This window comes from Typopeltis vanoorti, chromosome 7 (genome assembly GCF_054136105.1).
Source record: "Typopeltis vanoorti isolate ZY-2024b chromosome 7, IOZ_Tvanoo_1.0, whole genome shotgun sequence".
In the NCBI taxonomy this organism is placed as follows: domain Eukaryota; kingdom Metazoa; phylum Arthropoda; class Arachnida; order Uropygi; family Thelyphonidae; genus Typopeltis; species Typopeltis vanoorti.
Window position 1 is genome coordinate 5,220,186 of NC_143555.1, and position 18,677 is coordinate 5,238,862.

At 35.0% G+C, this 18,677-nt stretch overlaps 1 protein-coding gene across 1 annotated transcript in view; it reads left to right on the top strand.

Moving 5' to 3' along the window:
• The window catches only part of holn1 (CD2 antigen cytoplasmic tail-binding protein 2 homolog holn1), a 133,203-nt gene that overhangs the window by 96,052 nt on the left and 18,474 nt on the right, over nt 1-18,677 (top strand). The window contains exon 3 of the mRNA XM_090395641.1: nt 3,358-3,841. Coding sequence (XP_090251767.1) covers nt 3,358-3,841 — 484 coding nt within the window. The remainder of the gene's footprint in view (nt 1-3,357; nt 3,842-18,677) is intronic.

An 18,677-nucleotide genomic window follows, 5' to 3' on the forward strand; every position in this document is an offset into this window, starting at 1 on the left:
TATCTCAGTGTTTTCTATATTTGTCCATTTATTTAAGTGGATAGTATTGTACTGGTATTCAGCAGCAGCAACATCTTTTTTTCTGTTTTCAGCATTATTTCTAAGATGGCAGTAACAAGTTCTTTTATATGTTTTAGGGTATTGTCAACAGAAAAAGAAGAGATCATTCCTAAAATATTCAAGTTTTCAGGCAACCTTTGCTTAAGCTGTTTGAGGAGACCAAGAAGAAACTGTCTTGCTCTATTTCTAAGATTTTGCTCATCATTTTGTGTTACTTTCTTTTGTATCATCAACTCTGAAATTTTTCTTTCAAATCTCTAACCAAGATTTGGTATGGGATCCAAATAGTCATCAATCTCTGACTGTAGAGGATTGACTGTGGATGATGGCAGCACTAACATATTAGCGATAGAGCGAATCAAATGAGAAAGGTCTCAAATAATCTCATCTTATCCATACTATTAGATTCGAAAATTTTGTTAACTTGCTGAATTTGAACTAGAACAGCATGCAAAAATAAAAGGTACAACAGATTCCTTTCAACTTTGTACATCTGTCACAAAATTTGAGCTTTGTAACATTTCTCAGTCACACGACTTCAAAGTGAGTTTTTAATTCCAACCACTGTCTGAGAATTGTCTGCTGCAAGTTCAATGGAGAGCCACCTTGTTGCACAGGTACTTACAAATTTCAGAGGAGCATCATTTTCGTTTGATATAACTCTTTGTACATTGCTTGTCTTGAAGAAGAATGTGAAAACGACTTATACATTTCAGCAACTAAAAATTCTAATTTTCTTGGGAGAGATTCTGCACAAATGTTAGACATTGCCAGTTGCAATGAATGGAATACACACCTAATTAAGATTAAGGAGGGAATATATGGCTTCAGTTGTTCATAAACGCCGTTATCGACACCAACCATAACACTTGCGTTGTCTGTACTAATTGCAATGAGATTTTTAATGTCCACTTTCTTGGTCAAGAGCTCTTTTTTTAGTGTAGCCACAATACTGCTAGCATCACACTTTTCTAGAACCACCATGCTCAGAAATGTTTGCATAATTTTGTTGAATTTCTTGCTATTACAAATTGTGGCAATTCCTAAAATTTTATTCACTGTGATATCATTCGATTCATCTATAAGCAAGCTGAAATTTCCATCTCCAATATCTGCAAGTAGATCTTCTTCAAAATGCATACTTAATATTCTTTACAATTGCAGAGCACGTGGTTTTGTGCCTTTTTCACCTTTGGCATAATTTGACAGTCTGGGATGATATTTTTGCAAAAATCTACTAGAGGATCACAACTGTTCAATGAGTGACAACAAAGAAATAATGCTAAGCTGCTTTCAAAGTTCGCTGTCTCATCAGACTTCTTCGCAAGCATATTTGTAATAGGAACAGCCTTATATGGAACTTCAGCAAGATGTTTCTTAGTTTCATTATGCTTTACAAGCTGACAGTATTTAGCAGCTATATCACATCTGCAAAACTCTGAAACTTTTCTTTCAAATCTCTAACCAAGATTTGGTTTGGGATCTAAATAGTCATCAATCTCTGACTCTAGAGCAGGGGTGGCCAACCTATGGCACATGCGCCAAAAGTGGTGCATCGCATGATTAGAAGTGGCACACTGAACCCCAGAGAAAAATTTTCTATACGATTTATATATAAACACACAATTAACCTACCACTGAATTCTAGAGTGCTCACTTATTATACTTGTTTTATCTTGAAGCAGCAGGTACCGGCAAATGTTGACACGCGTCACCAGTTACTCAATCGGTTTACAGCTGACTCACGTGTCATAACGTTCGATGAACTTCTGATTCGATGTGACTGAACAATCTCGTGTTTTCGAACTTATGTTTTTATTAACAGTTCTTTAAATTTAAGATAAGATTTCTGTTTTCTTGAACGCTTAATATAGTTATGTAAATTTAAAAATAAATTTTTTCATTTTGAACGCGTATGTCAAGTTCTTTCCTGCTCAACTAATTTGCTGATTACTGAAACCTGCAATTATTCAGTGTATTTGTATGTGTGTGTTTTTATGTTTTTTTTTTATACAATATCTTTCCTTTTTATTTACATATAGTAGGTTTATTCCTAAAATTTAACTGATCATCAGCAAAGCGTTCATAATGAGGATGTTTGGGTTGTGTGTGTGTGTGATTGCCAGCTGATCGACTTTTTTATGGCAGGAAGCGATCTCGTATTTCATTGGACATAATATATTACCAGAGAGAGACATGAAAACTCTCTATGAAAAAATATATATATATATGATTTTTAAACTTATAGAACTGTATTTGGCTAATATCTAATATAGTTAGCCAAATCTGAGAAGTTTATAGATTTTTCTTCATATTTGATAGAGAATTCTCATCAGTGGCTGCAGGTGTTCAAAGAGTGAAACAGTTTCTGTATGGCATTCTAATTACCATTACATAGGATATCATCTGCATATCTGCCATAGTAAGAGATGCCAGTGGGAAGAGGTGGTGAGGATAGGAATTGTGATTCCATATGGGTGAGAAAAAAGTTCCGCAAATTAACTGCTATTTGGCCCTTGAGAATGAAAAGGCTGTTCATAATATTATCATTGTATTTAAAGAAATTAGCTGATATTATTATTTTAATTGGTGAAAGGATATCTGAAGGGAATGATTTTGTTCATTCAATTTGGTCGTGGTCATTTATAAATAGTGTGTGGAAGACATCCAAGGTTTTTCTAATATTGATGTGATATATAGAGAAGCATCAAAAGAAGAGAGAATATTATCAGGTGATATGGTAGTTTAATATGCTTAAAGAGTAAAAATATTTGGAGTAACATATGTTTTTATGCTATATTATACCGTTTTTTATTTTTATGATAATCCCTCTCCACAAAAGAGACTACATTTATAGTACAGGAGCACTAGGGATGAGTCAAGGGTTTAGAAAATTTTGAAAACCATACTCTAGAGACCAAACCTGGTACTCTCTTAAGCTACTTCAGACCCTCCATGGCAGAATGGTGATCTTATGTCAGTTGTAGAACTTCATTGGCCACTGAAAGACAATCAATAATGTTTGTGTCATGGTAGGATTTCAGATCACTGCCTGTTGGCTGAAGAATAAAGGTGCTATAGACTCAGCCAGTCTGGTCACAGTAGACCTAGTTGTATTCATATTTTTATTGAATTCATTCCAATTTTTGAGTCATCACGTGCAAAAGATTCATCTTTTTTTTTATCTTCAAAATTTCCATTTCAAATTTTGAAATTTATATATATAAATATATATAAATTTTGAAATTTATATATATAAATATATATCTTTTTTTCTTTTTTTTTTTTAATTTTCAGATAAAACGTATTAATAAAAAGCATTCAGATGTGGATAGCAGTGAAGATGAAGCAGATTCCATTGATGTGCAAGAATGTTATAAAAATATGCTTTTAATTATGAAACCAGGAGAAACAGTGCAGAAGGCAATATGCCGGTTGGGAGGTAGAAAATCTGTTCACTCTGCAAGTACACGCTGGATAAAAAAGAAAACCGATCATAGTGATACCAAAGAGGAACCCAAGAGTGACAGTCATGAGCAGTTGCTGCAGCTTACTGGTTTAGCCAGCCAAATTCTACTGACAGGTGACATGGATATTTATGAACAGACATATGAACGGCTGAACTTTTTGCTGAAGAAAGAGGGAACAAAAGAGAATTCAACAATAAATATTTTTACAAATGATGATGAATCATTGGATATGTTTGCTGAAAAATATGATGCCAAAGCTGTAGCTGCTGTTGATTCAGCAAGGAGACTTGCTATGAGCGAAGAAAAAGGAGGTAACTTTTTTATATATATTTGGAACTATTAATATTATGATATTCCTGTCAGTAATCATATACACACCAAAACTTTATGGAGATATATTTGGACATTAATTGGACAGCTTTATGAATGGCAAAAATGATAACTTATTTTGATTTTTAAATATTTAATGTTATCATATTTGTCAATGTATGTGAATATATGAGTATATATCCAAAGTGAGGAATGAATGTGAACAAGCTAGGCACGAGAAAACTTTATGAATGCATATAACTCATTAAAGAGCTGAATTTAATGATAGACTCAGAAGCTGAAATGGAGAAATTGGTGAACAAAATGCAAAATAGTCATATATGATCATTCTAGGGAAAGATTAAAAGGAATACCAGTAAAAATTATTATTATTACATAACACTTCCAGGGAGTCCAAAGACTTATCGAGGGAGGGCACCTACTCTACAACTCCATCTCCACCACTCCACTAGCCGCAACTACCTTCATCTACACCAGCGCCATCTACCGCCGACCACTACCACTATTTTCACAAATCACAAACATCCATGCCCACAGTGGGATTCGAACCTGCAGCCTTTTGGCTGGAGAGTGGATACGCTAACTACTCGGCCAACCAGGCTGGCTCATTTTTCTCCTCATGTTTTAACTACATCTTTGACCAGATTTACTTTATGGTCATTGATTTTAAATGGAATCATGGTCTGAATTATTGGATGAAAGATAATGCAGGTAAAAAGGGAAGAAATTAGGTATAGTAAGAAGAAGAAGAATTAAATTTGTGATGGAAAATAAAGAACATGATAAGAAATTAAACCGCATAGGTAATTTAGAAAAAAGTATGAACTGACTTTCTGGCATCGCATCTTTCCATTCTAAAAACATCCTCTGCACCAGGGGTCGGCAACCGGCAGGCTGCATCGGCCCAGATGTGCATTTTTGGCAGCCCATAAAAGGTTGACCATACTTACATGGCATGTGGCCCGTATGTTGAATTATTTAAACAATACATTTTATAATATGAATAATAAATTAAAAATAATTTAATACCTATACTTCATGATATATCCCGTGCAACTTGGAAATACCAACAAAAAAAACTTTTGCTGGTATTATTGAAGATTTACAAATGGAATTTTCAACAAGATTTGTGGATTTTCATACAAAATAGCATCAAAATGTGATTATGTTTGAATGCTTTTAATATCGACATTGATCGATGCTTACCAAAAAAAAAGAAAAAAATTTGAAGGATTAATCAGTTTTGCAGAGATGATAGTCGCATTTGGAAGCACCTACATTTGCGAATAAGCATTTTCTGTCATGAGTTCCTGCCAAAATTTCTTCTCGGCTGACTGATGAACATTTGCATGCTTCGATTCGAATTTGCACCTCAGGTTATAAAGTGGATCTAGATAATCTGGCTAAGGGAAAACAATCACAGAAGTCACATTAAGCAGGGAGACATACGTTTACGTACATATTGTGATGGATACACTGTTAATTGAAAGAGAAATTATTATATTTAGAGATGTTTATATAGAGGATATTATCATAATATTAATCCTACTAGCTGCACCATTGTTTAAATATAGGATTTTTAATTATTTAATATTATCCTGTCTATAGAGATGATCTCTGTTCAACAATTATTTTTTTAATTCCGAGTGTACCTATATATTTATTTATTGCACAAGGGTTCACTCCGATTGGTGCAATGACTTCTTTTTTACTATTTCTTTCAGAATCCAAATAATTCACTGACTCTAGACCAAAATACAAAATAAATACAGTTAATATAACAAAAAACAATATATATATATACACACACACACACTTCAAACAAATATTACATAACTACAAATTAATTGGATCCAAGGCCTTTTTTTAAAATAAAGTTACACTTAAGACTAGACTAAACACTTTGTTTGCACAATGCCCCCCCCCCCCCCCCCAGATACATGGACTACTAAAAATCCATGAAAAAATGTAGCATTACATCCCATTGTGGATAGCATTGATTCATGCACATGCAAATTAGCCAAACATTTAGCCAGAGTGCTCTCACATTATACTGGCAACACATCTTCACACATTAAAAAAAAAAAAAAAAAAAAAAAAAAAAAAAAAAAAAAAAAAAAAAAACTCTGCCTACTTTAAAGCCAGTATTAATGGTCTGTTTTGATGTCCCCTCCTTATTCATCAATGTCCCACTCAAAGATACCTTAGACCTCATTCAAGCCATATTTCCTCCCAATATTTCAGCCCTATTTCAGTTCACCATGAACTTGGGCTATTTCATTTGGCAAGGAAAATTCTACAGATAGAGGGGACTGCCATGGATTCTACACCCCTGGTCAACTTCTTTATGGAGACCTTTGAAGAAAAAGCCTTAAACTCTGTCCCACATAAACCACTGCCTGCTATGCTATGTGGATGATGCATCCCCCATTTGGCCACATGGCCTGGTTACACTCCACAATTTCCTAACACACCTAAGCAATCGACATTCCAGGATCCAGTTTACCTTAGAAAAGGAAAACAACAACAGTCTCCCATTCCTAGATACTTTGATTACACACCAATCTGATGGATCCTTGGCATTCTCTGTTTACAGAAAACCTACACATACAAGTAGATACATTCACCATCAGCAACTGTCCCTCCCTCCCAACAATATAGGATTTTCAAAACCCTATATAACAGTGCAAAATTAATTTGTTCAGATAACAGTTCCCTAACTGCTAAGCTTGACCATATCCTTAACACTTTCTTAGCCAATGGCTATAACTCTTCCCCCCCCCCTTCAAAGTAGAGATCATTCAAAATCTATCACCATTCCATATATCTAGGGCACATCTGAAAAATTAACAAAAATCCTAAGGAAATATGACATTACAACCTGTTACAGACCACATAAGAAATTTACATCTCTTATTTGTTCCACCAAAGACCAGCCACATTCCCTAGACCTACCAGGAGTATACCAGGTTACTTGCAGTTGCAAACTGTCCAACTATGGCAAAACAGGCAATACAGCCAATATCAGGATATCCGAACACAAGAGCTACATCCAGTTCCACCAATACAGCCACTCAGGACTTGCTGATCATGCTTTGGCCACCCACCACAGGATAGCTGGAAGAAGGCCACTTTATTATACTGCAGCAAACACAAGTATGAGAGGCTATTCACCAAATCTGCCTCAGCTTTCAATAACTTTCCAAACCTCAACATATTTGGGTGCATAAGACTGCCTCAAATTTGGGAAGCATACATTTTAAGATTGTCAGTTTGACGGACACAACAACCCAATTTAGCCCACTAGAGGTGCACCATTTAGGAAGATTGTCAGTTTGACGGACACAACAACCCAATTTAGCCCACTAGAGGTGCACCATTTAGGACTCTAAATGGTGCACCTCTAGTGGGGTTTAGGCCCAACCATTTAGGCCCGACTTCTGTTGCCTTTATTCAGCTTCATTTGCTCAATGTTAGTGCCTCTGTGCGCATATCATTATTTTTGTGATCCCTGATGATGGCAATGTAACATTGCCGAAATATAGGAAGTTATTAATTAAAGTTTTTTATAACTAATATTTGTTGTCATTTATAATTAATATTCATAGTATACATTGTCATTTCCTGAAAAATTAAAAGCTAATAACTTCCTCAATCTCTAGAACATATGTCGTCTTCTATTCTTGGCATTGCTTTCTTCCTAATCACTATATAAATAACTGTAGAAATTCTAAATCTGCCATATCTTAGATTACTGTTCTTGCATTTAGGATGGATCAACCTAAAACCTTTCAAAAAATTAAGAATTCCACCTGAAAGAAAGCAGTTTGACTATAAGACCATTACTAATTCACTTCACTTTCTGTGTCACAGTCTGTTTGTCTTTATGCAAAACTTTTATCGTGGACTACTATGGCATGTGTTGGAGAACTATGGTTGGATAGTTAGTGAGGTTTTTGGGAGGAGTAGAGGATGAAGGCCATTATTCCAGCAGTGTTTGTTTTAGTAATTTGGTATGTAAATTGAACTCAAAAGGTCGTAAACCCATTGCACATTATTACCATGGATGGACTAGAGCTTTGATAATCTAGGATCCTGCTCTAGAGAACAAACATCGTATTTTTTCAATCTTCCTTAAGCCAGCAGTTAGCATAGTTGGATTCTTGTCATTCACCTGTTAAGGACTAAAACAAACACTGCTGGAATAATGGCCTTCATCCTCTACTCCTTCCAAAAACCTCACTAACTATCCAACCATAGTTCTCCAACACATGCCATAGTAGTCCACGATAAAAGTTTTGCATAAAGACAAACAGACTGTGACACAGAAAGTGAAGTGAATTAGTAATGGTCTTAAAGTCAAACTGCTTTCTTTCAGCTGGAATTCTTAATTTTTTGAAAGGTTTTAGGTTGATCCATCCTAAATGCAAGAACAGTAATCTAAGATATGGCAGATTTAGAATCGTAAACCCATTGCACATTATTACCATGGATGGACTAGAGCTTTGATAATCTAGGATCCTGCTCTAGAGAACAAACATCGTATTTTTTCAATCTTCCTTAAGCCAGCAATTAGCATAGTTGGATTCTTGTCATTCACCAGTTCAGGACATTCACAGACATCCATGCCACAGCAAAAATTGAACCCAGATCCTGTTTGTTGGTCACAAACTGACTACCCACTCTACCAGTGGGTCATTGCAATTAGATCAGAATAGCCTGGTATCATCACATTTGATATCATTGTAGTCCCAAAGAACATACAAAAAATGCATCCATAGAAAATAAACTTCATCAGAGTATTGCTCTGAGTTACCAAGAGGAGAGCCGATGTTTATGGTATACATTTCTTTGCATTCATTGCCTCAATATCTCATAATGCACAGCACACTTCCTCTGGATATGTACACTGCTTGAAAAAGAAATCAATTGACACCTGAAAGGGCAAGGTGCATTGTGCCATGTAATGAGTCATGTGCTTGTAGCCAATATAAATTGTAGGAATATGGTGCTCCCAAGTCAGTGCATCTGTGTCCATTGTCTGATGGAGTTTGAAATTTGTAACTAGGATGCCATGTTGGGCCTATCTATTTGGCAAATTGTTGTCAAATTGGGACATTACAGGTCAACAATCAGTGATACCATACTGAGATGAAAGCACAGAGAGCCAACTGTGCCCGCAGTGGACAACCCACCACACTAAGTGAATGTGACTATAGGGTGCTATGAAGGATAATGTGCAAAATCCTCCATTTACCATCCAGCACATTGAATGTGGAGTTCCAGGCATTGACTGGAACACGAATCTGCACAAAAATATTCAGAACTGAGGCTCACAATTATCAAGTTCATATTTCCCGAACTGACATGCAGCATTGTCTTCATTGTCTTCAAAGGGCATATTCAGAGGGATGTGGAAGCATGGAAAGCTGTGTTACAGAGTGACGAATTACACTGCATCCGGTGAAGAGTAGATAAGCGGGGGTGAGGCAGATGTTTGGAAAATGTCTTACTAGAATGCATAACCCCAACTATGAAATTCATAGGTGTTGGTGTGATGGTATGGTCCTGTTTTTCCTAGTTTGGCCTTGGACCTCTATGGTATCACAAACATTAAACTCTGAGAGGTATCTGAACATTCTGAACAATGCAATGTGTCCTAATTTGTGATGTTTTTACAGAACTCACCATTGTCTCTTTCAGCAAGACAGTGCACCATGTCATCAGACTGCTGTTCCCTAAACAATGTGGTTTATGGACAGGAACATCACCACACTTGACTGCATCCACAAAGCCCTGATCTCAACTCCATTGAACATCTCTGGGGGTGAATGTCAGGTGAGGTCAATGGACATCTGCCCCCACAACCATCCTGGATCTCATTACATGCCTACGGGAAGAATTATCCAAAATTCACATTGATTGCTATTATACACTTATAGAATGTTCCACTTAGGATTGTTGCACTCGACGCAGTGAAAGGAAATCCCAGATCTTATTAAGGCAGGCACCGTGGCTGTTTGTTCCTCACACTATGGTGTCTGTTGACTTCTTTCCATGCAGTGTACATTGCTATCTCTACACAGACCACTTTTGACCTTTATTGACTCAGGGTGGGCAGTACTTATGATACCGAATGCTAAATCAATAAGGAAATGTGTAGTAAATTATACTAGACAAGAAATTCTTGTTTCAATCCATTACCCAAATGAGCAAGCAAAAATTAGTGAAATATCTTCATGGTAAAGTTAAAAACAAGAATATAATTTCTTGGCTAGTATAATTTTCTTTGTAACCAAGCAAAAAAAAAAATTCAACTATATCTGATCCCAAGCATAATAGGGTGATATTCCATTTTGCTATGTGAAAAAAAATATGATTTCTCATTAATTTAGCTTTCATTAGTGAGAAATTAATTATATTTCTCCATGGGACTGATGAGACTTCACTAAAAGTCGAAACTGGTCTGAATAGTAACCTTACTCATAATACATGCTGTATTAAATTTTATAAACAAATATTTTGAAAAAATATGTATATATACTTATTAAAAACTGATAAAAATTTAATTCAGTATGCTTCTGAATATTTGCTTCTTTAGGTGAATTAAGAAAGATTGAAAAATATATAACACTTCACCAAACTATGTAACCACATGAAAATGAGAGAATAAAAAGAACCATCCTTATTTCATAACCAAATTTGTGTGGGTAAACACATGCACGTGCACGCATGCACTAATTTGGAACATTTCAAATAAAGTACAGCATGAAAATACAGCCAGTCATGAAAGAGAGAGGAAGACCAGCTAAACTTGCAGCTGGTCTTCCTCTCTTTCCCCTTTGGTCTATATCTATCCACCTCTTTTGGTAGCCGATAACTTTCCAACCTAAATAAATGTTCTTTCCATTTTTCTCTATATTCCTTGATCTTTTCATTTACATCATACATATCTAGATGCCTTCATTTCTTATGTGGTCTAATTTTGTGTTCATCATCATCAAATTCCTGACATGTACCCTCCAGGGGATGTACAGGATATTATGATAGTGCTACATGAAAAACTTACATCGTTATGAATTTCCTATCAACAATTTTCCTCCAAATCAATATGTTATCTGTCAAGACTCCAATATTATCAGATCTTATATTTCTATCTTTTAAGGCACTTTTCACTGTATCAATCCACCTATATCTTGGTCTTCCTCTGGGTCTTTTTCCTGCCAAACTGGCAGAGAACACTTGTTTTGCTAATCTTTCCTCTCCCATTCTGCTTAAGTGACCATATCACCTGAGATTAGCTCTGCTAACACATTCCTGGATACTGACAATGTCAAGTTCTTTCCTGATATCCTTGTTTTTAATATGATATTGCCATTGATGCCATCTGTTCATGCCCCTAATCTTTCTCAGGACTCTCATATCTGCAGTCTCTAGTCTTTGCACAAGTGTTTTACTTCTGACCCGGCTCTCAGATCCATAAGTTAAAATTGGTTTGAACACTATTTTGTATATAGCTAATTTAGTGTTTTGATTAATTTCTCTCTTATTCCATATAAATTTATTCAGCTGACTTCCTACCATACCAGCTTCGTTGATTCTGTTGTCTATTTCCATATTTAATTTACCATCTTCACTAAAAATCGTGCCAAGTAGCTGAAATGTTTTACTTCTATAGGTTCTCCATTCATGATGCAGTTGATATTTTCAGTGTTTCTGCCTATTTTCATTGTCTTTGTCTTGTTATTGCTGACCTTCATACCATATCTATTACAACATTTATTCAATTTAGGTAGGGAATCTTGCAGGCTTATCCTGAATTTATGTAGGAGTATAACATCATCTGCATAAAGTAAAGAGGTGCGATTAACATCTCCAATTTTGATATCAGGTTTAATACCGCTTTCCTTCATAATGTGATCCATATACATAATCAAACAGAGGGATAATGTACATCCTTGTCTGACAACAGATTTAACATCAAACCATATTCCTTACTTCCCTCCTCCAATTCTAGCTGCTGAATTACAACTCAAATAAAGACTAAGTATTGCTTGATATAATGCCCCTTTGATATATCATATATCTGTAGCGTTTTGAATAGCTTTTCTCTTGTTACCTTGTCATATGTCTTTTGCAAGTCTACAAAACTTAAATACAGATCTTTGTTATATTCCTATGATCCTAACAGTTTTTATTTGGCCCGAATCCAGTTTGTTCTTTACCAAGCTTTTCTTCCACAATCCTTCTCAACTGTTTCTCAAGTATACTTACATAAATCTTACCAGGTATACTCGGTAGAGAAATACCTCTGTAATTCTCACATTCAATTTTATTTCCCTTTTTATATATGGATACTATGAGAGCTCTACTCCAATCATCTGGAATTCATCCCTCTGTCCAAGTCTTCTGAATTATGCAGTGCAGCCACTGTAAGACTTTTATATCTCCATTCTTGAGCATTTCTGGTCGAATATCATATACTCCTGCTGCCATTCCACATTTCAGGCTTTTGATGGCTTTTTCTACTTCAAATATGGATATGTATTCCAGATTTGCATGTCTGTTGAATGTTTTTTGCCGCTGTGCTGTCATCACTGCTTGTTTAATTTTTAAAAGTAATTACTCCATCCATCAAGAATATCTTGTTCTCCAGTTTTCATGTTACCTTTATCATCTCTAATTCCTTTTACAGCACTCTTTCCTCCATTTCTTAGCTTTTTCAACAACCTCCAGAATATCTTGCCGCTTTCTTGATATTTATATTTTTTGTGTTCTTACCAAAGTCTTCCCATGACTTTTGTTTAGCTAGTTTTGCATAGTGTTTAGCTTTCTTGCATTTGTCTCTGTATTCTCTAAGGTCACCCTGTGCTCTTATTTTGGTCCAGTTTTGTGCATCCTTTAATTGCTCTTAAAAATTTCATCTCTGCAACTTGTATTTTACTTTCATCTTTCTTTTTATTGAAAGTGTTTTTTTTTTCACTTGGTTATAGTATAAATTAAGGAATCCAAGAAATTATATTCTTGGTTTAATCCTTTATCCAAGTGTAAGCAAACAAAATTTGCGCATGAAGTAACTCACTACTGGGCTACTTATATATAGAGGCTAATGACTTGACGTCACTTTGCCTTAGTATCGCATAATGTAAGCACATATCCTTATGGACATGTATAATGCTTATGCATTATGGGAAGGGTCACTACCCAGACTGGTTTCAACCTTTATTGAGGTCTCATCAGTGGGAACCAGACCCAGAAAATGAGACCTCAATAAAGGTTGAAACCAGTCTGGGTAGTGACCCTTCCCATAATGCATAAGCATTATACAGGTATCCCTCGATTAACGCGATTAATTAATCCCTCGATGTTACCGCATATATCAAAATCGCATTAATCAAATCTATTAATCAATGATAAAAATCACAATTCGTCCATGATCGATTACTATATTAATAATTCGTAGGAGGAATGACGTCATCATGCTCACACAAAGAGGCTTGCACGTTTTTGCATGATAAATGTAACCCGGTGGAACTCGTGCCGGGAAAATTTGCAGCGTAGGTCGTGGTATATTTGAAAGATACATTCATTACTAGTATGTGCTAAAATGCAATAAAACAAAGAAAAAACACTGCAAATATAATACATGATGGTACAAATTAAGTGGATATTGAATCCAACATTATTTCATAGCCTAATATAGAAACTACAAGAATTTCGTGCCGAATATATAGAAACTAAACGTTTTGGTAGATGCAAGCATAAGCAACCTTATGGGCAACTCATAGTAAAGGTAGAGAAAGCTCCAGATCACTTTCCTTAGTGTTTTCTATAATGTAAAGCACATCTCCTAGAGGACATGTATGATAAATAAGCCTTTGGCTCTCTATTTCACTAATATATGATGGTTTATTTATTTTCTAGATTATTTAGTTATAATCTAGAAATTATTGAACAAAGAATAAAAAAAAAAAAACTAAACCATACTATACTGACATCGGAGGTCGCGGTATCTCTCAGATACAATTTATTGTCAAATATCACAAAATTTTACATAACATGTGTTAAACCAAACTGACAGCAAAAAATAGTGTGGAATAGTGACAAATATCACTCGTAACATATGAATGCACAGCTACTCATGATCTCCAAGCTATACACCGAATTGTGTAAGAATATTTATATTAAACATTTTGCATGTATCTGTCAGATCAGCTGCCAGCTCCGGGGTTAAAGGCGCATTAATCAAAACTCTTGGCACGTATATCAAGGGATTGCCGCAATTAATTTCGGCGCGTTAATCAAATCTTGCTTTAAGCAAAACCGCATTAAGCAAGGGATACCTGTACATGTCCATAAGGATATGTGCTTTGCATTATGGGATACTAAGGCAAGTGACTTGAAGTCATTAGCCTCTATATATACAAGTAGCACAGTTGTGAAGTTACGTCATGAGCAAACTTTGTGCTTACACTTGGATGAAGGATCAAACCAAGAATATAATTTCTTGGTATCTTTAATCTTTCTTTTTAACAGTCCGTGTTTCTGAACCGTAGAGTGGGAATGGTCATTACCTCATAAAATTTTAATCGAGTTTCTCATCTTATTTTTTTATTCTGTGTCCTTTTAATTGTACCACAGATTTTCTGAATTTTTTTAAATTTTTTCATCTATATCTTTATCTTTTAGATATATTATTATTCAGCCTAAATAATTAAACTCTGTCATCTGTTCTATTATTTTATTTCCTATATCTTGACCTATAAATGCCATGACTTTTGTTTTCTTTTGTGAAATTTTTAAATTGTGTTGTTGGCTTATTTGTTTAGTTCATAAACTGATTTTTGAAAGTTATCTTCATTGTCTTGTAATATAACTTGATCATCTGCATACAGCATCTTATTGTTGACATCTCTTCTGATTAATTGGATACCTTATTTTGTTGTTGTTTTCCATATTTTAATAATCTGATCCAGTGGCGGCCTGTGCATAAGCACTGCAGCACCCCCAAGGAAAAAATGAAAAAATTAAAATTTGTTTGTGTTATTATAAATAATAACAATGCTTACAACATTATATAAATGCAGTACAACATGTTAAAGGTTACAGCTTATGTTTTGACATTGATTGAATAGTTAATAATTGGAATTGTTCGATTAACGCTTTAGATTATGAAACAAATGCACTGCTATCTAATGCCGATAGTTTGTGCTTGTCATTGAGCGCTACTTCATTCCTAACTGTAACTGCTCAAACAGCAGTGTATTTTTAGTATGCTTACGCACCTTATTTCTGTGAGATATGAAACGTTTATTATTGGTGCGTGTGCGTGGTGAACTATTTTTTGTAAATCTTATTTTATTTTGTTAAAATAACATTATTTATTTATTATAGATACAAGGCTGAATTATGAGGAGTGTCACTGTTGAAAATATGAAAAGAATAATATTTTTTCAATTATCGTTACACGAAACAAATGCTGTCATTGCATGTTACGTCATTAGATACATTGCCGCTTGGGCAGTGTATCTTATGCCTGCGTCATTATTTCTGTGAGATATGAAACATTTATTATTGGTATGTGTTCGTGGTGAACTATTTTTTTGTAAATCTTATTTTATTTTGTTAAAATAACATATAATTATTTATTTATTATAGATACAAGGCTGAATTATGACAAGTGTCACTGTTGAAAATATGAAAAGAATTATATTTTTTCAATTATCTTTGCATGAAACAAATGCATTGCGATCTGATGCCGATATTCGTTTGCACTTGTCATTGCTATTGATACGAAACTTTTATTATTGGTGTTTGTTCGTGGTGAGGATGAAATATTTTTAATAAAGTAATTTTTAATATGTAAATTTATTTATTAATAAATTTGTTACTGATTAGGAAAAAAAAAGTGTTTTTGTATATGCAGCACCCCCACTTAAAATTTTCACCGGCCGCCACTGATCTGATCAGTATATGTGTGTGTGTGTGTGTATATATGTGTATATATATATATATATATATATATATATATATATGTTGATGTAATATTTGTTTATACCTTTATTGCTTCTTTTAGTTCTTTAAATTTTATTGGTCTTTGTTGTTTAATTTCCTTAATATTTTGTAGGCTATATCTTGTCTCCCATGTATCTCTTCTATTTTATTAATAAATTTCCGAAGCGTCTTAGCAAGATTTCTGTACTATGGTTTTAGCTATATTTCTTCTGTTTCCTTCGTATGTTTTGGAAGGAGTGATTTGCATGCCTGATTTTCTTTTATTCTTCTTCTTCTGTAGCTTGTCCCACTTAAGTATGGTCGCTGTTTTTGGTGAGTCTCCTCCGCATCCTCCTGTCTTGGGCTGTAACCACATCCAAGATCCTCATCCTCGAGTCTTCCTCCACCAGCTCTCTCCATTGCTTCTTTGGTCACCTGCACTTCCTCCCTTGCATATCCATCTGCATGACCTTTCTTCCCACATATTTGTTCTCCTTCTTCATCACATGACCAAACCATCTCAACCTTGCATCCTGTATCTTCGGTCCTATGTTTGTAACTTTCACTGTTCCCCTCACATAGTCATTTCTCAGATGATCCTTTCTGTTCACACCGCATATCCACCTAAGCATTCTCATCTCCACTACCTCTATCCTACTAATGTTATTTTTACTCAGGGCCACAGTTTCCATAGCATATGTCAAAGCTGGTCTCACTACTGTCCTGTAGATTTTGCCTAGATTGATCAACACTCTCTTATCGCATAGCCCTCCAGCCATCTATCTCCAATTCTTCCATCCCACTTCCTTCTCCATCCTCTTTTACTGTTGAATCGAAGTATCTAAAGTCCCTTACCTTCCTGATGATGTTTTCCTCCAGCTCCAGATCTGTCTCCTGGCTGCCATCCACTTTGCAACATATATACCCTGTCTTACTTCTGCTCAGTCTCATACCTCTCTGTTCCAGTACTTTCCTCCACCTTTCCAGTTTAGCTGCCACTTCTTCTTTTGATTCTGCACACAGCACGATGTCATCTGCATACAACATTGTCCAAGGCGTGTCTTCTCTCACTTCCTCCGTCATCACAATATTAAACAGGAACGGACTTAATGCTGACCCTTGAAAGTTATCACTTGAAAACTTTCTTTCTCTCCCAGGCAGGTTCAAACTCATTTCATTTTTAGTTTGATGTTTCCTTCCAGATCTGTCTCCTGGCTGCCTTCCACTTTGCAACATATTCTGTACATTTCCCGCACCAACCTGACATATTTCTCCGGAACCTTCTTCTCCCTCAGACACCTCAAGACTTCTTGCCTTGGCACTCTATTGTATGCTTTCTCCAGATCAATAAATGCCAGAACATACAAAACTTTTCCATCATCTGCCGTAACCCAAAGATAGCATCTGTCGTCGATCAACCAGACATGAAACCAAATTGCTCCTTTGCAATCTCCACCTCCTTCCTCAGTCTTCCATCAAGAACCGTTTCAAGGATTTTCATTGTGTGGGACATCAACTTTATTCCTATGTAATTCTTATAGTCTTGTGCATCCCCTTTACCCTTGTAGATGGGAGCAAGAGTACTTTCCCTCCACTCGTCAGGTGTATTTTCCTTTTGGCAAACTGATAATATTTCCAAGTACTTAAAAAGTACTTGGAAAGAAAATTATTTTATTTTTCTTTCCAGGTACTTAAGAAGCTGCTTTATTGATTGTCTTTATTAAAGTTTTTCATTCTTCTTCTATATCTTCACTGAATTGGGCTTCTTTTAGGTGATCTGTTAATCGTGATTGATACAGCATTCTAATTCTTTCTTCTTGTAATAAATATACCTTGTATATTTATTATTCTATCTTGTTTTTTCTTATTTACTTTCTTTCTCCACTTTGCTGGTATTTATATTATAGATACTACTAAATAATGATCTGAAAATAATTCACTTCCTATGCAAACATGTATATCTTTCACACGTGAACTACTTTCTGATAAGAATGATATAATCAATTATAGATATTATTCCTCTGCCATTCTAAGTATATTTATTATTTTTTTTTTTTTTTGAAAAAAGTATTGGTTATTTTAAAGTTATTGACAAGAAGTCTAATAGTTCTTGACCATTGTTATTTATGAAAATTTCTTCTCCATATTTTCCTAAGACATTTGGGATTGGATTATTTCCAACTCTGGCATTAAGATCTCCTGATTAATATATCATTATTTTTATTCTATTTATTTAACTGTTTTTGTAGTTCCTCATTAAATTGTTTAGAATCCTCTTTCTTGCCTTCTTCAGGCATATACTCCTATGATATTTAAGTAGCTTCTGTTTGTTTTAATTTAACTGTTATAATTTAATCATTTACAAAATTGTACTTTTGTATTCTATTTTTCCATTTATTATCAGTTAAAATGGCCACACTACTAGAAGCTCTGATATGTTGGTCCATTCCAGTATATAGCATAGTAAAACCATCTATATCTTTTGTTCGCTTTAATTTCGTTTTTTTATTTCTGCTATCAGGGCTATATTAATATTTTTAGTTTTTAGTTTGTTGTTTTGCTTCCACATTTCACGTGACTACTTTTAAAATGTCCGAGATTCCTAATCGGTTACCTTTATCCTTACTTGGTCATTTTCCAGTTCAAGCATCTGAGTTGTAGATATTTTTTACTTGGTAAGGTGGTAACCAGCCTTACACAAAACCCCCAACCTGGAAGATCAGGTTGTCTCTCTCTCTTAGTCTAGTCCCTACCTCTTGACCTGTCCAGCTAGGGAGGCCCTACCAGTAGCTTGGCTACCTGCTGGCATAGCTCTTGAGGTCA